Consider the following 22,291-nt stretch of genomic DNA (forward strand, 5'->3'; position numbering starts at 1 on the left):
AAAAAAAAAAAAAAAAATGAAAAAGGAAGAAAAATGAAGAAGAATGTCCGGGCTAACTATATTTCTTGTTCATTTTGGTAGGCGGAACCGATAAGGACTTGTCAAAGTGACCCACTGCTTAACGAACCCTTTAAACTTTTGTAAAAAACAGTTTACACGATCGAAACGTATCAAATGTTGACATATCGAATGATCTCCCGAGTTTGAAATAATTTGTGTCGCGAAAGTGGGTCGGAATTTTAGTTTTGGAAGAAGACTGTAGGAGAGCGCGATCGATCAACGAACTGTCATAATGAGAAACACGATGTTGCGAAAGTAGGACGGTTTTAATCGGTACAAATCTAGGAAACCGCTTCTTCATATTACACCCGATAAGTCTCATTGTTCGCGAGAAGCATGTTCGCTTGACGCTAAGTTCATCCACGAAACGTCTGACTTTACTTTCTTAATTCTCGCAGCACCATGAACAAATTATGTATACATTCCATTTCTACCTAAATATAACGGATATTGAATTAGACTCATTGCCGTTCAGAAGTCAGTAAGCCACGTGCTAATATTAGTAACACTTCGATACTGGAAGTAGATTCTGAACTTTACATTACATGCATTTTTTGGTAAAACTGCTGACATATCAGTATCTTCTATTTTCGTTGCATTTAACTTTTCTCGCTTTCGAAGAAAAACACTAACCGTAATGTATATACTAGCTTACGAAAATAATTGAATATTTACTTTTTATAATATAATAGTTGTAATATAGTTATAATATAAGAATATAAAATAGTATAATATAATGTATAATATATAATATAATAGTTATAATATAAGAAAAAGATATTAGAAAAAATTTGTTTGATTCTTCATTCTTCAATTTCATTCTTTCGATTGATAAATAATGTATATACTAGCTCACGAAAATAATTGAATATTTACTTTTTATAATATAATAGTTGTAATATAGTTATAATATAAGAATATAAAATAGTATAATAAAATGTATAATATATAATATAAATAGTATAATATATAATGTAATAGTTATAATATAAGAAAAAGATATTAGAAAAAATTTATTTGATTCTTCATTCTTCAATATCGTTCTTTCGATTGATACATATATGATTAATACATGATATCCAATTTGTCGATTCCATAAGAAAATTTAAAACTAAACGTTAATATATCGGATTAATACGCTATTCCAGTTCGTTGGAGTTCTCGAATTAGGCATTACAAAACAATTCGTGATTCGCTACGGTACGTGGCTCTTCCCCGAATTTCCCACCGCGGTTGAGAAATTTGAAACCGCGAGGGTAATTAACTGTCTCCCCGAATAACAATAAGATAACAGTGTCAAAGGAGGGGGTGGAGAATCGTGCTCTGTTGCTTCGTAGCAAACAAGGCTATAACTATTCGTATTACAATGTAGGCTTCTTGTTCGTATCCTGTTACCTCCTATGATTAAGACTTATACGTATATTGAGTTGTTCGCGTCCTAGGCTCTCGTAATTGAATTGGAATACGCGGATTCTACGAGAATAAATGGTACTCAGCGAATGGTGAAATTGTTGTATGAAAGCATACGAATAAACAATACAGTAAACGTTATATGACTATTACATTAGATAATAAAGATATGCTGACGATAAGCATGCAGATGGTAACACTAAGTATTTGATTTAAATATACACGGGCCCACGATTGTATTCGAAAACTTGTAAACATCTTTTATGAATAGGCTCGTCAATGAAATTTTACTAGCAATAGAAAAGAAACAATACTGAACAACCCTCTTCATGGACATTGAGAAAGCATCTGACAAAATGAACTATGAAAGCCTCTTACAAACAATCAAAGAACATTTCCCGGAACAAATCCACCACTCGCTCAAATCATACCTAAGCAACAGAACTTTTGTAGTAAAAATAAAGGATGTATATTCTGAAGTAAAAGACATCAAGGGGTATCGCAAGGAAGCGTCTTAGGACCAATATTATACACACTATACACGGCCGACATACCAACCACTACAGAGAGCAAAATACTGACATTCGCGGACGACACGGCTGTACTAGTCAGGCACACTAATCCAGAAATATCAGTCACATTACTACAAGAGCACACCACAAAAATAGAAAAATAGCTATAAGATAAACAAATAAAAGCAAACCCCAGGAAACGCAATCTTATTACATTTATACTAAAAAAACGGAAACCACTAGATATCCAATTGAATGGCACGCGTATAATACAAACAAGGCAAGTTAAATACCTAGGGACCCACTTAGGCACACAACTTACATGGAAACAACATATTAAATCAATCGTAGACAAAATATGGATAAAAAGAAGACAGATGTACTGGCTAACTAGTCGAAACTCGAAACTCAGCTTAGAAAATAAACTAAACATCTACAAAACGATAATAAAATCAATTTGGACGTACGGAATACCATTATGGGGGACAGCAGCAATGAGCCACATAAATAAACTAGAGTCGTTACAATCGAAGATACTGAGAATAATAATAACGCCCCATGGTATGTCAGAAACCAGGATATACGCAAAGACTTAAAAATACCAACGGTCAAAGAAGAAATCGGCAGGTACGCAGAAAAGTACAAGGAAAGAATGGCAACACATCCAAACCAGCTAGATGCTGAAGCGAGCAAAACGGTCATAGAAAGAAGACTAAAAAGAAAACACCCCAAACTGATCTCATTAAAGAAATGAAATAGTCAAACTCGAAGATGGTATCCTGCTGGGGGTAGCCATCCACATGTTATTTAGCAATTAAGTTAGAAAAATTTACAAATGTCCAGCTGGACAAATTGTAAAGTACAAATTAAATAATAATAAAAAAAATCTTTTATGAATATGATTGGATCTTTTGTAGAGAGGCTAGACACTTTTGGAAAAGAGATATTGAAATTCGCCTCCTATGACGTTTTCTACTGGACGATAAATTTTCTGCTATTCAAAGTATGATAGAATTGCTTGCATTGCTAGGATACTATATAGACTGCGTATAAAATACGATTGATAAGAACAGTACATACTCTAAGCACTCGCATGGTGGCAGCCTCAATTACACAAGCTCACGCGCTCGTTGGCGTCGCGATTTAATGCTAAACGCTTCGTGTGAGCAGCGTTACAATCACGTGCTCAATGTAACCGAGGAACGATAGGTTGCATTTGTGTTTCACAGGCAAATAGATTCCAATATCCCGGCTAAATCGATCATTCCGCTCTTGAATCTTTTAATATAAATTATTTTTTAGGATATACATCGACGTTTGTAAAAGATTTCATTTTAGATTTACTCTATAGAAGATTAAAGCAATAAAAGAGTTTATAGCTTAACTATTTTTGATTTGATCACGAAGATGGTTTCAAAAGCTAACAGAGGTGTATTACGAATACTGCAGGCTTTCATTCCAATACAAGTTCGCTAAAAAGAAAAAATATTCAATTGCTGAAAATCCAGATACACTGCTCATTTATATACCAAATATATACTAAAAAAATATTACGTTAATATTTTTTGACAATTTTCTAAAATTCTTGTTCTCATTTTTCGAATTCTTCGGTTCTATGAAACTTTTGCCCAGTGGTATATAGTACGTGTTCATAAATTAAGAAAGTGAATTTTTGCTGCATGAAGTCAAAATGGTAAAATTGGCACACTTTAAACATCTTTCTACATACCATTCTTACTTATTCAAGCTGTTTGGATTTGAGAATCACAGAAATATCCGCGTATCTCAATAAAATTCTTCTTGAACGTCAATAAAATTGCTGAGCTGTTAGCAATAATAATTTCGCGAATTGCTATTAGGTACATTTCCAGGATGATCGTTTGGTTCTTTAACGTGAATTCGAGCCTAAGAATTGCGAATGCATCGAAGAAACTAGCCGTGAAATGTCTTTTATCGTTATAACGTGTCATTTCTACACGGCGTTACTGTCAGCTTTCTACTTAGCAGTCGCAGATAAGAGGGTTCCGATGGTTAGCGACGCTTTTCCGCCATCCGAGACGGTGCGTTCATGGAGAAATTTATCGCGTGGAATGGCCAGTCATGAACGTTACCGTTCTAACGTTATGCTCCCGTAAACTTGTTAAAGAGCCGAGTGGAACACTCGTTCGTACAGTTCTCTGAAACTCCGACTTTGCACCGTGTCCACTGCTTACTTCTGATTTACTTACTATCTGGAACTCGCCATTTACGCATGATGGAAGTTTCAAATGCATTCAGATAGTATTTAACATATTTATAATATTTTCATAATCTTGAATTTTAACGGCTTTTATGGATGCAAAATATACTAGATTAGTACATAGGCAGCATCCTTTTATGTACAATTGTATACAGTTTCTTTAAGATATGATATATTTAAGGTGTAAGTGTTGTCCGTGATGATTGTAGATGCTGGCTGTAAATATCGCTGCTGAGGAACTGCTATTTTTCTTCTAATTTAAATGTGTGGAAGAAAAGTAGGACTTGGGCGCCGGGATTCGAACCCAGGTCCCGAACGTTCGTAACCTAAGGCGTTAACCCGGTAGAAGTTAGTGTCGAGTGGCGGTATTTGTTGTCGAGTGCCGCCACATATTTAGCCAAAGTAATTTGTATATCACGTTGATTGCCACGCGTGTTTTCAAAGAAATCTCTGTCAGGCCACGCGTGCAGCAGTACCAAGCGTTCTCTGCTAGGTGCTCCCATCGATATTTTAGTAATGCGAGTCGCTCAAGAGGTGGTTTCATGAATTATCTCCCGTTTCGTTTGTTCGCAACATTAAAACCACTAGCTGTTGTTGAATATAATGAAGGAAAATGTGGTATAGATTATTCCGACCAAATGGTTTCTTATGCCACCACAATTAGAAAAGGAATCAAATGGTACAGAAAACTTGGCATTCAACTTCTTCTGGGGATTTCTGTTGTAAACGCTTTGACGATTTACAAAATTGCAACAAGGAAGAATATAATATTAGAATATTTAGAGAATTATTAGTTGCAAAATTATTAGGGTTGTCTGAAAATACAAAAAAACCTTGTCTTCGACGGAGTCAGCATAATATCGCCGTTCGGAAAAATGATTCCGGAAGAAACATTAGACGCGCATGCAAACTATGTTATGCAAATAAAAGACGTCGAATGGATCGAACAAAAGCACAAAAGAATTTGGAGAAAACAACAACTTATTGTCCAAATTGTCCCGAACAACCTCAGCTATGTATAGAATGCTTTAAAGTTTTACATTCTAAATAATTTTTCTAATAAACCATTTTCGTATTACTTTTATAACAATTCAACAGTTTTATTAGTATGAAATATCTTTTCAAATACCTACGACTATCCTTAGCAAGTAGTCAAATAAACGACACCCGAATATGGGTTACATTGCCCGACCAGAAACTTTGCTGACGAATACGGGTGTCGTGGCAGTCAACGTGATATTATTGAATACACTATCCCAATGATTAATTGATTTCAGTATTATAAATTTATAAGAATTATCGGTTTCTGGATTGCAAAATTCTTGGAATGGAGCTATTATCTTCTCTTAAAACAATTTATCAATTAAAAGATTGTTTAAGTATGATAGGGATTATTTTCCATCTTCCTCAAACGTTAAATTTATGCTTATTTGCATGACATTTTTTCAATTATAAGTTCATATAAGAGAATTATACGAATACTTTAATTATTCGTGATAATCGATATAACGAGGTTTTGATATTTTTATTAAATATCCTAGCACTTGATACAGATACATAATTTATACCAAATTTCATCACTTTTAATGCAATTGATAATTAACAGTAAAACAAAATCTAATAAGTAGTATTGGTTCGTCAAAATCAAACTTCGTAGAAAGAATATTTCACACGCGCCAATTTAACAAAAGAAAAACGGCAAAATAATGAACAAAAAATGAAATAGGGATCAAAATTTAGAAAATGCTGAGGTATCACAATTTTCCGTCGCCAAAAACGAACATTTCGGATGACAAATACAGGGTTCTATTGGAGCGACTTCCAGTGGAGAGAAAGGTCCGTTTCTAATCACATAGAGAATTCACGGGAAGTGAAGAAATTTCTTCATAGCGACAACGATGCCGTACGATTCGGTCGCCTCGATCTGTCTTCATGATTTCGCAAAGCCAGTAGTTCATCGAGGCCGTTTCTGCAAGCTCGGCGCTCTGCGATCTTCCCATTATTCTTCGTTCATGGAAATAACATCGGTCCTCCGAACGACATTCGATTCTACTCTATGCGCACACGTAATAAACATTTCCACCGAACCTCGATTTTCGACTCTGTTCTAATTGCGTTTAACTTACAAGCATCGCACTGGAACGGCCAACTATTGGAAAGTCTTTAGAACTTGCTGTGCTCTACTCTCAAAAGATATAATTTTCAAAGAGTTCGTGTTGGTGATTCACACTGGAATAGCGTTGTTATCGAAGAAACGCGACGAAGCTTAGAAATTTCATGCGATGTGATTTTTATAAAATTGTAAATTTAATAACTACAGTTATCAAGACACTAACGAGTATAGTTTTATGATTTTCGGTTTCGTAAGTTGACGTGTTGTTTCATTTTATATATCTTGCAGAAATTTCTTTATTTCTTTTCAACTATGATTTGCAATGTCTTGTCACAAAACTATTTGTATCTAATTTTAATTGACAAGTCTGTAAGGAGTATTAGTACCTTGAGACATTTTCTGAACGTCTATGGAGTGAAAAATAAGTAAAAATATACAATAAATATCATATTCCATGATATTATAAATAGAATTGCAAAATAATGTCGAATAATTGGCAATTTTTTATAGAAATTTTATATGAATCCACCAACAGTTCATTTTTGGAGAATTTGAATGACCTTTTGTAAAATATGTCGATAAAAGCGTGTTCTTACATTTCTTTCATTTGGCTTCTTTTGTAAAAAAAAAAGATTATTTTATACCATAGTCGTGAATAGTTTTAGAATTGAAGGCTCGAACGTCTCTAATTCGTCAAATCGTTCGTCCGAAGGAAATCTGGAACAGTATCGCCATCGAATTGCTGTTTATGATGCAGTTAACGTAACTACTCTGTCTCCGGTACGCAATCTAAAAGCCAATAGCCGTATCTGTGACGATGTATCGCTTTTGCTCGATCGTACGTAGACTCTCCGTTACGATTAAACGTCGAGAAAGGTTCATACTCCTACATTTCATCAGGGGTTGCTATAAATTCGGAGACAATTGTATACGCGACCATAACTCGAACCGAAAGGCTCCAACGAGGACCAATTTTTTCCTTCTGATCACGTACGAGCAGAAATCGAGAGGAATATATGGAGAATTCCTTTTCACCTCGAAAACTAAATCGGACTCGCTACCATCCCTGAGGCTTGATGTATCGTTCTCTATACAAAAGATTTTTCTCTCGCGTGCAGGTTATCCTGTGTCTCTCCAAGAGGGGCAACTTTTATTGAACAATTCTATAATTTACGACGCCTAGACATCTATAAAATTTCGCGACAAAATTTCAATTCTCTGGCTCCTACTCTCGCCACATGTTCCGAATTGCTTGATCGACATCGATCCGATGGTGAGTACACGTTACTTGAATTTGTCTTGGATATTATGATTTAAAAATTTAGGAAATAAATATGAGAAATTTAGAAATATGGCAATATTAACTCTTCACGATCGTATATCGCCACAGTGGCAATATTCAAAATTTGTCTTTGAACTATTTATTAAATATTTATTGTTTCGACTAGTTTATAGTGCTACTAGAAAAATATACCGTACAGTATAGTGGTTAAAATAGAAATATTAAAATATTAGGAGGAGAAATTGAGAAGATGAAGATTTCTAGAAGAAATTCCATAAGAAGAAACCCATAAGGGTGAATTAAATAAACTACGTCAAAAGTGTTTTAATATTAGCTACGTTTTAACGTATTATTTATCAACTTTATTCGTTAGTTTCTTATTAATTCATTCATTTTATTAACATTCATGTGCTGTTGCCGATTACAAATCGACTGATAGCTCACTTTTTCTAAAGTCCTCGATTGTCCTTAATTTTAAAAATACATGTTTTACTACGTACGAAGAATTCATAAAATAAGAAATTTTTATTCGATAAAGTAGGACGAAGATTAATTCTTGAATGCAGAGGGGGAGAAGAATCACGTACGTACAATGGGATCGCAGAGAGAATTTTACGTTTAATTAAAACACAAAATCTTTCATTTCACCAGGACCGATTACAGTGATTTCGCCGAAACGATTCGAAACGGTCACATTGAATAATTGCGAATGGCCGGAAAAATTATTTCACGAATTGGACACTGGTCAATTCAGCGATCTATCGAAGCAGTTAATCACAGAGAGTTCCGAACCGATTCGTCAACGATTGTCCGACTTCATTTCTCTATCATTTTATGAGCCGCTTCACGGAATCTACTCGTTAGATTTTGCGATTCGTACGACGAAATGAACGTCTCCAGCCACGGACTTTCTGCGTTCGATCCATTTACACGTGAAAATGAAACAAAACGCTTCCTTCTTTTTGTGCGCGAAGCAATGGGAAATAATTTGGGATGAATACCAATGTTAAAAAATAAAGTAAAGCATTTTTTTACGACATGGCTAATCTATCATAAGCGAAAAGCAAATAATTTGATCTCTTACAATGTCTTATAATTAATTATCTTGGAAATTATAGAGATGTGTATGTCTGTAATGGTTTTTGGTCTGATACATTTTTCACTTTACATTTCAAAAGCAATGAATTTCCAGTAATACTATACGTATAACTATAACGGTATTATTATAATACTAATATAACGTTAAATTAAAATATTGCCTTTGGGCTGTACATACATTGAAAACTCAATCTGGCCGGCAGAATTACCGATTCTACATTTGAGATCAAAGTAGAAAATTGTGATTAAGAAAACAATAGACTAATTTACAAACTCAATATTAATGCTTTACGAAGCAATTGCATGGCAAATTACATAAATTAATTGATATTACCTTGTGAATTATGACTGTCAACATCAAAAGCTCGCGTGTTACAGTCCATCAGTAAAATGAATTTATTCTTCTCTCATTATCCAGAAATGAAATCAATAAACTGATGGAAAAAGTATCTAATTACTTATAACTTAATTGTAAATGAGTTTTTTTATTAGGAGTTTTCATTATTGACGGCACCAATTGAGAAATGTATTATTTGTCTATGCATATATTATAGATATTTGTACAGGTGAACTAAATCTAGCATGAAATATCAAGCTTGCTTAGTAAAAATAAGCACCGCCAATCGTAAAAAACTTGCAACCAGCTACATATACAACTATTCTACTCACAACTATTGGACAATTTTTGTTTTAAAAGGTTCACTCAACAGAGAGAGAAAAAAAGCGGATCTTTTCTCCCTGATTTGAGCTGGTTTAAAATTTTCGTAGTTTATCACTCGCCAAGGATGTATGTATGTGCGAAACCAGCGATCGGGAATACATTACCGCAAATAAAATCCGTGAATTTGATAGAAAGCGAGGAAAAATCGGAAACGGAGAGCGAGACCGCTGTAGGCGACCGGAATTCGCCGAGAAATCAATATCTTATCTTGTATTTTTTTTTCCCTCGATTCTGCTTCTCCTCGCTTCCAATTCGACTGTTTTATCTTGACGTTTCCGCTTGTTCAATTTTCACGAGACTCGTATCTGCTATCTTCTTTTCCACACGCCTTAATTAAAATTCGTTTACTTGCGACCTCTCGAATTATTTTATACAGACGAAACGAGAGCCAAAGGCGAATTTCCTATTCACAACCGGTTCGACGTATACATTTCGAAAGCTCACCTAATCACACTGACGCAGGTATGTATTTGCTTATCGCGTGCGCTAATTACATTTGACGAACGTCCACGTCGCCGGACCACCGCGTAATTTCGTAAACGGCCATCTCCTACATATACCGCCAATTATAGAGTTCATGGTGGATACTCATTTTGAATGACGATGTTGAGTCATGAATTCTCACACGAATAGCAACTTCGGTAAATTTGCGATTTTTCGTATTTTAAATATGGATACGTTTTCATAAGTCCTTCGTTCCAAACGCAAAAAGATGATAAAGTTAGATATAAATTTTTACTGCTACCAAAAGGCTACAAAACAGCAGTGAAATATTGACCAATTTATATATTTTCACTTAAACTCATTAAAATACCAAGTTGCATGCAATTGAAAATGATCCATTTTTAATTGCATCTATTTGAAAGTGTCATTCAATTTTTGTAATGTTTCTATTGCAAAACATATATACGTACGTATCTTCCTTTACAAAATGTCTAACACGTAAAGTAATTCACTGGAAACGTCACTTTTTACAAAGAGAAGAATCATCGATCTTTGATTCATGAAAACATTTAAACACCCAAAACTGTCATATACCTATATATTACGTGTTCTAAGAATTATAAGAAACATCTTGAAATTTCGTTAGCACTATAACGAAAAATAAATGCTATGATCATATTAATTTTATTATATTAATCTAATATTAATATGATTTTATTGATTTTGTTATATCTATTAATATAAACGTGATACTCGGATATCATTACAGTGCTAACGAAAGTACGAAATGTTTCGTATAAACCACATATTTATGAAGGAGGAGGTGGTAACCTGCTCTTTCATATCGGTATCAAGAGAATGCAGATGCACTGAGAGACTGAACCTTTTCGGGCTCTTTCGGCACAGTGTGTGGTGGTTACCGAGCGTTTGTCGACAGTTCAAAGACCGATGCGCGTATTTCCATCCGATACGCTCCGGTTCGCTCTATTGATACCACACAGGCATAAAATCCGTTCTGAATCCGGCAATGAAACTCATTCCGCGATGGCTGAAAAGGGCGCAGTCCACGAAATCGGTTGCAGTTTTTTCTATCGACGTGCGATGACAGGAATGATCCATCCTTAATAACCACCATCATTCTTCTAAGAAACAGTATACTGCACAATTCTATTACCTCATCTATTATTTTCTTCAAAAAACAATTCTTCGGTATCCAATTAAATAGCAAAAACGTCCAAGACTATCATTATTTTCCCATTTTCTTAAATTGTTATTCTCTACCTATCATCAGTGACGTTGACGATGACTCATCGAAGGGGAATTCCAAAAATGAAAGATCGAGCATCGAACTGTTACGATCCGAGAAATTTGGATCGCATCCAATGGCGAGCCACGTTAACGGCGCATAACTTGCACGTTTTCGCAACAAGCAAACCAGCAGCGCCAGCCGCACGGAGATTCGCCGATCGTTTCATTGTTCGCCGTCGTGGGCTTAATCGCTCGGTCGAGCATGAAAAATACGGGCAACCGAATGATACGGTATCGGAAGTACATAGTAATTCGCCTACGTCCAAAATGTTGAAACCATGTCCCAAAACCTGTGAAACGATAAACGCTGTGTTTTTGTTCCATCGATTTCAACAAAGGAAACGCGTTCGATTCGACTATCACTGTGAATTTCGTTGCGTTTCATTCTGGTGTCTTCGTTTCTAAATCAGATGGGAACGAACATGGTAGCAACATTACATGTCAGAAAATAAACGTTACCCTTTTCAGAACGGATTTTCCTACACCAATGAGTGTAACGATAGTGCAGACCATAACACTATAACATTATAGTTTGAAAAGATATAAATTTAAAATTTAATAATTTTAAAAACGAAATATGTACGGGTAGTTTAATTTACGATAGGATCGTATAACTCTCAATGACGTCAGAGATACTATAACAATTTAGTCATTTTTCTGAATTGTATCATTAGTGTTCCACATTTAGAACTGTGTTAAGCATATCAGCTATAATTTCACACAAAATTTTCTCCAACCTTCTTCCTAGCAAAAAATGTCCCCCATCTCTTCATTCAGTTTTTATACGAAAGACTTGGAATAAAAGAAAATTAAATGAAAGTTAGCGTTTTATAGTAGAAATATTTACAAATTTATATGAAAATTTCACGATTTCGGATTAACCGTTAAATTTTGCACACTTATCTTGAATCCAAGTAACTTAAATTAAAATTTTACAAATTCTACTGGCTCATTGGCAGACGTTCCAAATTATGCGTGCAGAGCAAAATAATTCTATATAAAACCATATTAAAACTCGTTTGGACTTATGGGATCCAACTATGGGGAACAGCGAGTAATTCCAACATAGAAATTCTTCAACGATTCCAATCGAAAACTCTAAGATCCTTAATAGATGTACCTTGGTATGTTACCACCGAAACAATACATCGCGACCTTAAGATACCCACAGTTAAAGAAGAAATATGCAAATTCCGTAACAAACATAACATAAGAGTTAACAACCACCAAAACTCAATTACTTGACACGACGGATCAGATCCGCAGGTTAAAAAAACATTATCCTCTAGACTTAAGCATTAGATTCAGCTAGAACCAAACATACGATAATCATTTATTATTCACGTTATAGTACACGCCAGAATAATTTACTTATAATTCTCAATAAGAATTGATTGTAAACTATTTCCAAATAAAAAAAAACTTATCTTGAAGCACTGACAACTTTGTCAAAATTGTTATCTGCGGTTCACCGCGAAACGCGGTCGTATTTAGTTACAACTTACAAGTTGCAAGAGTTGATGGCTTTAACAAAACCAATGAAAAAGGAACAGCAAGTAGAAGATAAAACTCGTTTCAGGATGAATGCTCCTGGAACGTCGATCAAAGGACAAGAAAGACGTTCGCCTTTTCATCAAATACCGGGCAACTTTCCAATTACACCGTTATGTTCTCGAGTCGATAGCTAGGCCCGTGCCTCTGCCGATCTGTGGATTTCAGAAAGTGGACAATCCAGGATACTATTACAGAATAGCTGTGATGTGAACATGCATTCAAGCGAGAACGTTATTAGTGCAACTACGATTTGTTTCCTGTGAACATTCATCTATGGAACGATATTATTCTATATAATAATATAATTTTATTTTGTCATGTAAATGTAAATTTTTGTTACCTTGCATTCTTATTAATTTTAAGTATTTAAAAATAAGAGCAATCAAGTATAATTAACACGTTGAATGCCACAGCGGTCACCGGTGACCGGCACTCAACTTGGCCGTGGCGGTTGTACGTAGGAGACACAAGAAATCACGAAATTAACAGATCACCGGTGATCTCGCGTCGTAGTTCGAACGTTTTGCAAATAAGATAAAAAATTCGGACTTTGATAGTAAAATGGAAACGGATATGATAGCAAAATTTATTGTACGAATCAAACAGAGTAATGATTCAGAGTGTTATAGCAGAGTGTGTCGAGTGCTGATTTTGGGATCGTTTATATGTTAGGGTTTGGACCCTCTGGAAGGGTGTCGTTTGACACCAGTCACAAGTGGCTATCTTGTTACTCTCTTCTGCGCCTGGGACATTATCTGATTATCGTCTCGATGGCTGTGGCCTGCAGGATGTTTGTCAGGCGTGGTTATCCTATTATTGTTTTATGACCCTGTGACAGGGTCACCGGTGACCGGCGCGCCAAGATTTGTAGAAATACATAATTTGAACAAATGTCGATAGTTATAAATTTTGTATTATTACCATCGTTACTACAATGGTGTGACCAAATCAATACAGTATAAAACATAAAAATAGTTTTATTTATGCGTAAAATATAGATCTATTATGTGCGCCCCCATCCCAGTGATTGTCGAACATGAGAAAAATTCGCTTTTTCTGTGCTTTACCTTAATGAAAAATAACCCTACGGAACGTTTCGACCTGAAAGATGTTTGATGACGATTAAGGGCCTTGACAGGAAAGTAAAAAATGCTAAATCTTGTGACGGTTCTCTAGGATTATTGCGGGTCCGAAAAAGTATGACAGAGGGATGAATTATGATTTATGGTAGATCCTGGGACGTAACGACATAGTACAATTATTTAGCAAAACGAAGAAACAATATGAGATAATTGATAATCGCAAAAAAATAAATGAATCGCGCGAAATCGCACTTTTGCGCCATGGGCTAACCTCGGTAAGATAAATTCATTAATGATGACTATACACCGTAACACATCTCTTGTAGGTAATATTTCAATATTATACGTATCACATAATAAAAAATTCATCGTGTCGCCACGAGCAATCCCTGTAAAACTAGCGTGGCATTCAACGTGTTAAGCATAATTCAAATATAGTCAACTATAATAATAAGAAATATAATCAAGTATAATCGGAGCGGTGTTCTAATCCAAAGACAAATGACAGACTTCCAAGACCCTAACCAAGTTGAATATAAAATTCTCAAAATTATGAGAAAATTATGAGAGTAATACTATTTAGCACAAGTACATTAATGTGATTTTCAATCCGACAATTATCCAACTATTGAGATACGCAAGGTGTCCGAGTTGAAGCAAGTCACCTAAATATCTCCTTCGTTTTTATGATATAAAAAATTGATGAACTTGTACAACCGTTGCGTTCACGTCGATTTTAATGATTTCTGAATATGTTGCAAAGCTCAACATTTTCAACTACTTCTTCATTTTGAACTTTTTCCTATGCATATAACCGTTAGTCGGCCTCAGTCTTCGAGATGTTCGCAAAAACTATCAGTACCACTACAGTGAATTCTACCCATAGTTGTGCGCCTGTAGTAGCGTATGCGTTAGTATTGGTTGCCGACCGCCGACCGCTTATCTTTTGTTTACAAACGAGGGACGGGCGACCTTAAATGCCCAGGGTATAACGTGCATATGCGAGGCTGCAAGAAACGACTACTGCAAATCACCTAAAAATGAATATCATCAATGTATTTGGTTTCAGCCAGTTATTTTAATCCAGTCGTCACGAGGTCAGATATAGCGACAGATATAGTAAAAGAGTCAACAAACACCGAAACCCTTTAATCACTGGACTACTTGATACGTCGGACCAGATCCGCAGGCTGAAGAGACACCACCCGCTAGACCTAAACGCTAGATTCAATTAGTTATTTAAATTAAGTAATATTTACTTATTTATAATACTTACTTATAAATTATACTTATCTATAATAAGTATTAACTTATTGTAAATAATTAGCTATGTCAATGCGCCACGCCAGAAAAAATTACTAAAAATTCTCAATGCGAGAATTGATTGTAAATTTTAATAAATAAAAAAAAAGACGAGGTCAGATAATTCATCCAATAATCCTCGCGGCGGCTGGATTCAAAAATTTAACTCAAACCTGGACTCAATACATTGATGATATGTTTTTGTTTTTAATTGAATCACAGTAGACATATAGCTTCTCTTATTAGCTGCACCATAAGTGTAAATCAGATCGATTTGTTCTTGCTTCGAATAATTGCAGGCCATTGTGAGGTCGTTTACCAATACACCAATAATCTCTTCGTAGTGAGGTAGGAAACGAACCTTATGTAAATAATTGCGAGAACACCACAATCCATACTTACTCGTATCCGGACGCGTATCACTCCCGACGGACATTATTTTGAACATTTAATAACATAACAACTAAGCTCAAATATTACCCTAACAATTTCATCACATTGTTCGTTTTCAATTATCTGAAGGGCATTTCAAAGTCATGATTCAGACATACTCGAATCATATCGTATTTTATCATCCGCTACAAGGATCAATAAAAAAATACGTTTTCCACATACAAAAAAGACCAATGACCTTGGAAAAACCAAGAAAATGGAGAGACAAACAAATTTTTCCAGATTATTTCTTTTTTGAAACCATAAAAAACGTACCACGAACATTTTTTATATCATAAAAAACGGAGGAGATATTTAGGTGGCTTCCTTCAGCCGGATCACTTATATAACAAAAATACTGCAATTATGTAAAACAATTCGTAAGTTTGAAACTGTGATATCTAGAAATTTTGCACAATTTTCAACGTGGAAATATCAAAAAAATGGAGAAAATTTATATTTTTAAAGAATAATACAAACATTTTTTAAAGAAATATAGAAATGATTAGCCACATTTGCCCATAATTATTTTCCCATGGTATTAAAGAGAAATAACTCTAATGCAATGAAAAACTCTAAATTACATACCAAAATAATCGATTCTCCTTTCGATATAGTACACCTACTCTATCTATCTAATGTACACTGCCTATCTCCGTCCCTGTTCTAGAGAATTGCAGTTGACAATAACATCTTATCTACAGACAGTGTATAATGGACACCGGTTCCGCGGACACGCTTCATCACATCGAAACTGTTAACAGAACCAGACAGTCGGGCGCATAGTTATCGAAACGTACATATATGTACTAACAAAGATTATTCACCGTCGGAATTAATATCTAATTATGGATATGACGGGGGAGGAGGAAGCTGTCGGTAACAGTATTTGAGCGTCCAGTGTGCAATACATATACCGCTCGCTTAGCCGATGTTAGCGATGGTGGACAGAGGGAACAGGAATCAACGTAAACCGATTGTGAATGATGCAGTCCTGGACCCTGGACTCTAGACACGCGGTATCCCATTTCCATTCGAAATGAATCCCAACAGCGAGAGTGGCCACACTTCCTCGAGATTTCCGATACGGTGCTTGCACGTGGCGCTCATGAACCCGCGAAACTCGACGTCGCTTCCTGCATATGATGCTTGTTATGCAATCGAATGCGGATTGTATTGTGCGACCAACTGCCTCTACCACAGATCGAAATGACAATTATGCCTAGAGAACCATCGCTCGTTCTGATTCACTATCCTTAGATCAGATTAGATCGATGCCGAAACGAGTTTTTTTATGTAGTGCATGTGGGATGATGAATGTGAATTGGATCCATAGACTATTAATATTAGTTTATCTTGACATTTTTAAGAATATTCAATTTTAATTTAAGTGTCGTATTGCTGTATGCCGCTGTATGTATGTGTAGAGTTGTGTGCTGTATACTGTATGTATAAGGTATAAGGTATGTATAAGGCAAGTATGTGAAGGATATTCGAACCGTGTATTATTATACAGGCGAAAATAATTAACTTCGCTTTCTGAAATTTTTCAAATTTTGCTACCAAAACACTTTATTGCTACTATCTTATGTAGTTTTATCAATTTTCTTTATTTTTTATTTTGCGGAGTTTATCGATTTGGCAAATAAGAGATACTTATAGGACCAATTCTAGGCAGTAAATCAAAACGATAAAAGAATTTCATGTACAAAACTTTAAGATGACCTGAAGTTTTGATGTGAGATTGAGTTTACTTTCAATGATATTAAGGTGATCTTATACGATTATGAAATCACTGAATTATTTTCTCCACATTGATCTTTCCAAAATATACGTTTCTAATCAATGTTCATTTTTTTGATACTATTTGTAATTTAGATAAGATCGCAATGTACACTATAATCGCAAACATGGCGAGAAAAATACGTTTAATCGAACAACATCATTAACACGATCGCTTGCTATGGAAGCAATTTGCTTATGAGTTTGTCGTTGCCAGTTCGCTGCATTTCATTCCCTGAATTTTAATTAGCTAACCAAGCTGACCTATCGTAGCCGGTTTACCAGTTTCACAAAAACAAGTTTGACATCGATGCTCATTAAATACTCTCGAATGTTGGTCCTCGGCGATGAGGTTTCGACTGAGATTGTATCGAGCTAGAATCGAAAGGTACATATCTCTTTACGAATAATTTACCTCTTAATTAATAACAAGGAGAGAGAAGTTAGTCTACTACAAAACTCATTTATATTGAGAATTAAAAATCAGTGTGGTCTAATTGTAGTCAAGATTTTGGGACTTTGAATCTAGTTGCGTATTTCGACTTTTAAAAATACCATTCCTTTAATGTCATAATTAATTAAGTTTACCTTTATTTTCTGCCATGTTACATTTTTATCACATAAAAAGAAATAATTAAATTTTTATAATAGTAAACGCAGAATGTCGTAGCGGCACTAGGCCGCAAAAAACAATTCTTTCCAACGGTTTCTTCGGTAGATAGCATAGCATCGTTGAAAGACTGTTTATGAGAGACCGACGAAACATAAGCAAGGCCGTGATAAAGCGTAAGTGCCGACAGGCCTAATAGCTCATCGACATCCCTGTGGTCCTTTCGTCAAATACTCGGAAGAAGGTGTACGTGACCACGATCGTGGACGATTACCAACACGCACGTAATGGGGATATCAAAAGATGATAAAGGAAAGAAAGTCGATTAACAGATTAGTCGTCAGTAAGCAGTCGTCAGTGGAAGTCGCGAGTCGAGAGTCGAGAGTTGAGAAGTGAGCGTCAAACCTCTAGTTACGAATTGGTTAACACTAGAACCACCACGCCAGTCAAAACGATTGGTTTTGTTTTATTCATTTAAAATAAAAGTAATTTTGTATCGTGGCTACTTATACCAGTATCAGTCAAACTGATTGGTTATTCTGTAGAGCACAGTCGTTGGAATAAGACGTGATTCCTCGTTTTATAAAGCAATATTCTACAAGCCTCGAAAATGAGCAAACGATTGAAAGCATCCGAATTGTTGCAAAAACTGAGAAGGATACCAATGGAATGCTCCGATATCGAGGATAGTGAATTCTCTGAGTGTGAAGGAGGTGAACCAAGGGAAAAAGAAATTGAAATTTCTAGTGATAACATGAGTGATATTAGTGACATTAGTGACAAAGAAAATGAGTCCTCAGAAAGTGAGCCAGAGAACATTTTGAATGTACGCAAAAGAAGACGTGCTCGAGTGCTTTCAAGTTCTGAAAGTGAAATTGAAAGTGTACAAGCTAGTCGAAATGAAATTGCCGAAGACGGAACCAGGTGGAAAAGAATTCAAGAAGAGTCAGCTTCTGGGAGATTACCCTTGCACAATATATTCAAAGACACATCCGGCCTCACAGGATATGCAAAGAGAAGTATCATGAAAGACAAAGTAATTAGCGCATTTTCCCTACTAATTGACAGCCATATATTGCAACGTATAATATCTTGCACCGAATCAGAGGCCTCTCGAGTTTTGGGTAAAAAATGGACCCTTACAGAAACAAAATTGAAAGCATTCCTTGGAATATTGTACGCGCGGGGAGCATACGAAGCGAAAAATTTAAAACTTTCATATTTGTGGAATACAAAATGGGGGCCAAGCTTCTTTTCCAGCACAATGAGTCGGAATGAGTTTCTTGAAATATTGAAATTTATTCGATTTGATAAAAAAGATGATAAAAGTCGACGTTTGAAAAATGATAAATTTGCACTAATATCAACCATATGGGACAAGTTTATTGAAAACAGCCAGAATTGCTACAAACCTGGTGTAAATGTTACGATAGACGAGCAACTTTTCCCAACCAAAGCGAAATTTTATAATAAAACAAAATTTGGGGTAGATATGGCAGACCGAATGGCAAAAAAATATAGCGTGAGGTTGAAATCAAGAAGATGGCCACTTCAAGTATTTTTTAATATTTTAGATTTAGCTGGCATAAATGCCTGGATTTTATATAAGGAAACCACAGGTGAGCAGATATCCAGAAAAAATTTTATGTTTCAATTAGCAGATGAACTTGCCGCTGACAACGAAAAATCACGGATAGAACAAAGAGCATCTAAGATCCAAAGTACGTCAAAGAACTCAGCTTATTCACGAAAATGGTGTCAGATACGATTCTGTAATAATAATAAGACCACCATCATTTGCGATCTTTGTAAAAAATATGTATGCGGAAAATGCACGCAGATGAAAGTTTACGTTTGTAAGAAATGTGACGAATGATAACTTTGTAATAATTTAAGTTATATTTGTATTTTATTTATTCTATCACACTTATATTTCTTATATTTACCAATGGAAATTTATTTTAATATTCTCGTTACTAAAGATTTTGGTACTAAATATTCTTCATTATTATACTTATTATTATTATTATAGTTGTTATTATATAGTTTTTATAATCTCAGAACATGCAGTTCCTTTTGTAAGATAATAATAAATCAATAAATATAAAAATATTCTGCTATCACGTATTTTTTAAAGACCTCATTTTGACTGGTTTTGGTAGAGATAACTACGTCTCAAATGTCGGTAATTCTAGTGTTAATACACCTTCGCGACGAATACTTCTTTTAATCAGGCTCAAGCTACACGCGCTAGTCAAGTTAATAAACAAACTGCTGAATAAAACATCAAGTATTCACTTGGCACCTTTCACGTCCCACACCTCAATGTTATTTTATAGAAAGCAGCAGTGGACTAACTCACATCGCCACGATGTAAGTCCTCCATAGATTCTCATTTAAAATTTGACAACATTTTATTTAGTTCTATCGAGTCGAAATCAAATCGTTGAAACGAGTGCAAAGTACACAAAAAAAAAAAAAAAAAAAAAAAAAAGAAAATACAATTTCGTTACCAGTTTTTTGCAGAATCTCTTTGGTTGCCCTGTGGTTCAGAGTCAACACAAACAGAATGAAGGAAGAAACTAACGAGCAAAAGTTTCCCTCCAACTCGACAATTTAAAACTAGAATCCCATTCTCCATCGACTGTAAATCGGTTACTTTCAATCGACTCCCTTTCATAGGTTTTTATCGCAATCCCGGATGCATTCTCGCAAGGAGAGAAACTCGATGGGAACTATCATGAGATCGGCCAGTCGTTTCGAGCTTGCCAAGTCGAAAAGTTTCCGAATGACTGATCGAACGCGATTCGTTTGTGCGGCCGGTGATTCCATTTAAAGGATTTTGTTGCGGCAGCTTCTTCCTTTTCCTCTGTATCCGTCAGTATCTACTTATTTCTTGTCATTCCAACGATTTCGAACTGAAATCATTTCAACAATTTTGAAAATTTTCACTATGATATGATTACGTTTGTCGAATTGTTTGCGAGCGAATTAAGAGAGTGAAAGAGAAATTTCATTTAATTCTTTATGTTCATGTATTATGGTATGTATCGTACCATATTGTAGAGAGAGGGCTTAATGATTTCAAAAAAAAGAGTCACGTTGATTTACTCTTAGATATTTAATGTAACAAAGGCGACCGAAGTCTCGGATCTTTTAACATTTGCTCGGTGAGTGACTGAAACCGATCATCAATGGTTCGATGTCGGGGAATGTTTAGATTATCGACGTTCGGTACGCAGCTGACACCGATAACTGACACGGGTTCTTGTGAAAGGTATACACCTTTTATTGCCTACAATATACATATATTTTATTAGTTATTTTGTTTTATAAAATAGGTATGTGGCGGATCGGTACCAACAGGACGCCGGCAGGTCGAGGCATCAACGCGGTGCAACGCCGTCCCGGGTACCAACCGCCAACACCAGAGGGCTACGACAACAACGAGTCTGTCTATCTCGCTAGCGGTCGAATTTACGGGCAAACGATACAAATACCGCACCTAGCGAGACTCCCTCTACGTCTAAGGTAGGGACTACCAGGCATAGCCTTACTGACGAGTCCACCGGTAGTCCCGGGACGAAACGCAAAACTCTCTTTTGATTCGCCACATTGGTGACACCGACGTGATCGGATGGACTTCGAAACTGAGGTGCGACCGTGATGACGCCACCGAGACTTCAAAGCCGCGACCTACGACTGTGGAAAACTGGACCTCTATCGCTACGACGAACACGAAACGACGACGACACGCCACCGTAGCGCGAGTATCCACCGCCACGTTGGTGACCACCGACGACGAATACGCACCTTTGGAGAAGGAGTCAGAGAAGGAGCTAATCACCTCGTCCCCACGATGATCAGCCTTCCATCATCGACGACGAGCCATTCCCTCTAACTTGTATCGCGCTATATAGCTTTGGGATCACGCTATAGCACTAGGGGGAGGCTGTGTGGCGGATCGGTATCAATAGGACGCCGACAAGTCGAGGCATCAATGCGGCGCAACACCTCCCGGGCGATCCGCGGGTACCAACCGCCAACACCAGAGGGCTACGACGACAACGAGTCTGTCTTATCTCGCTAGCGGTCGAATATACGGGCGAACGATACAAATACCGCACCTAGCGAGACTCCCTCTACGTCTAAGGCAGGGACTACCGGGTATAGCCTTACTGACGAGTCCACCGGTAGTCCCGGGACGAAACGCGCAACTCTCCTTTCTTCCGCCACACAGGTATTTCTAAACTATTCATATAATTTATATACTACGCACAAATATCTTTATTAATTATTATGACATACATACATCCGCAGAACTTAAAGGAGTTAGTATTTA

General features: G+C 36.1%; 2 protein-coding genes across 2 annotated transcripts in view; one reads left to right on the forward strand and one right to left on the reverse strand.

Annotated features, from left to right (window-relative positions):
• LOC100748844 overlaps positions 1 to 22,291 on the reverse strand; it is a 403,660-nt gene that overhangs the window by 358,740 nt on the left and 22,629 nt on the right. The gene's annotated exons all lie outside the window — the stretch shown is intronic.
• Positions 18,306 to 19,854, forward strand: LOC112212701. Its single transcript, XM_024367093.2, has one exon. The coding sequence runs from the start codon at positions 18,560 to 18,562 to the stop codon at positions 19,823 to 19,825; it is 1,266 nt and encodes a 421-aa protein (XP_024222861.1). The 5' UTR covers positions 18,306 to 18,559; the 3' UTR covers positions 19,826 to 19,854.

Source organism: Bombus impatiens, unplaced genomic scaffold (genome assembly GCF_000188095.3).
Source record: "Bombus impatiens unplaced genomic scaffold, BIMP_2.2 scf_0276, whole genome shotgun sequence".
NCBI lineage: Eukaryota > Metazoa > Arthropoda > Insecta > Hymenoptera > Apidae > Bombus > Bombus impatiens.

Coding starts and splice junctions, on each gene's coding strand:
- LOC112212701 (XM_024367093.2), top strand. CDS start 18,560: ATGAGCAAACGATTGAAAGCATCCGAATTGTTGCAAAAACTGAGAAGG.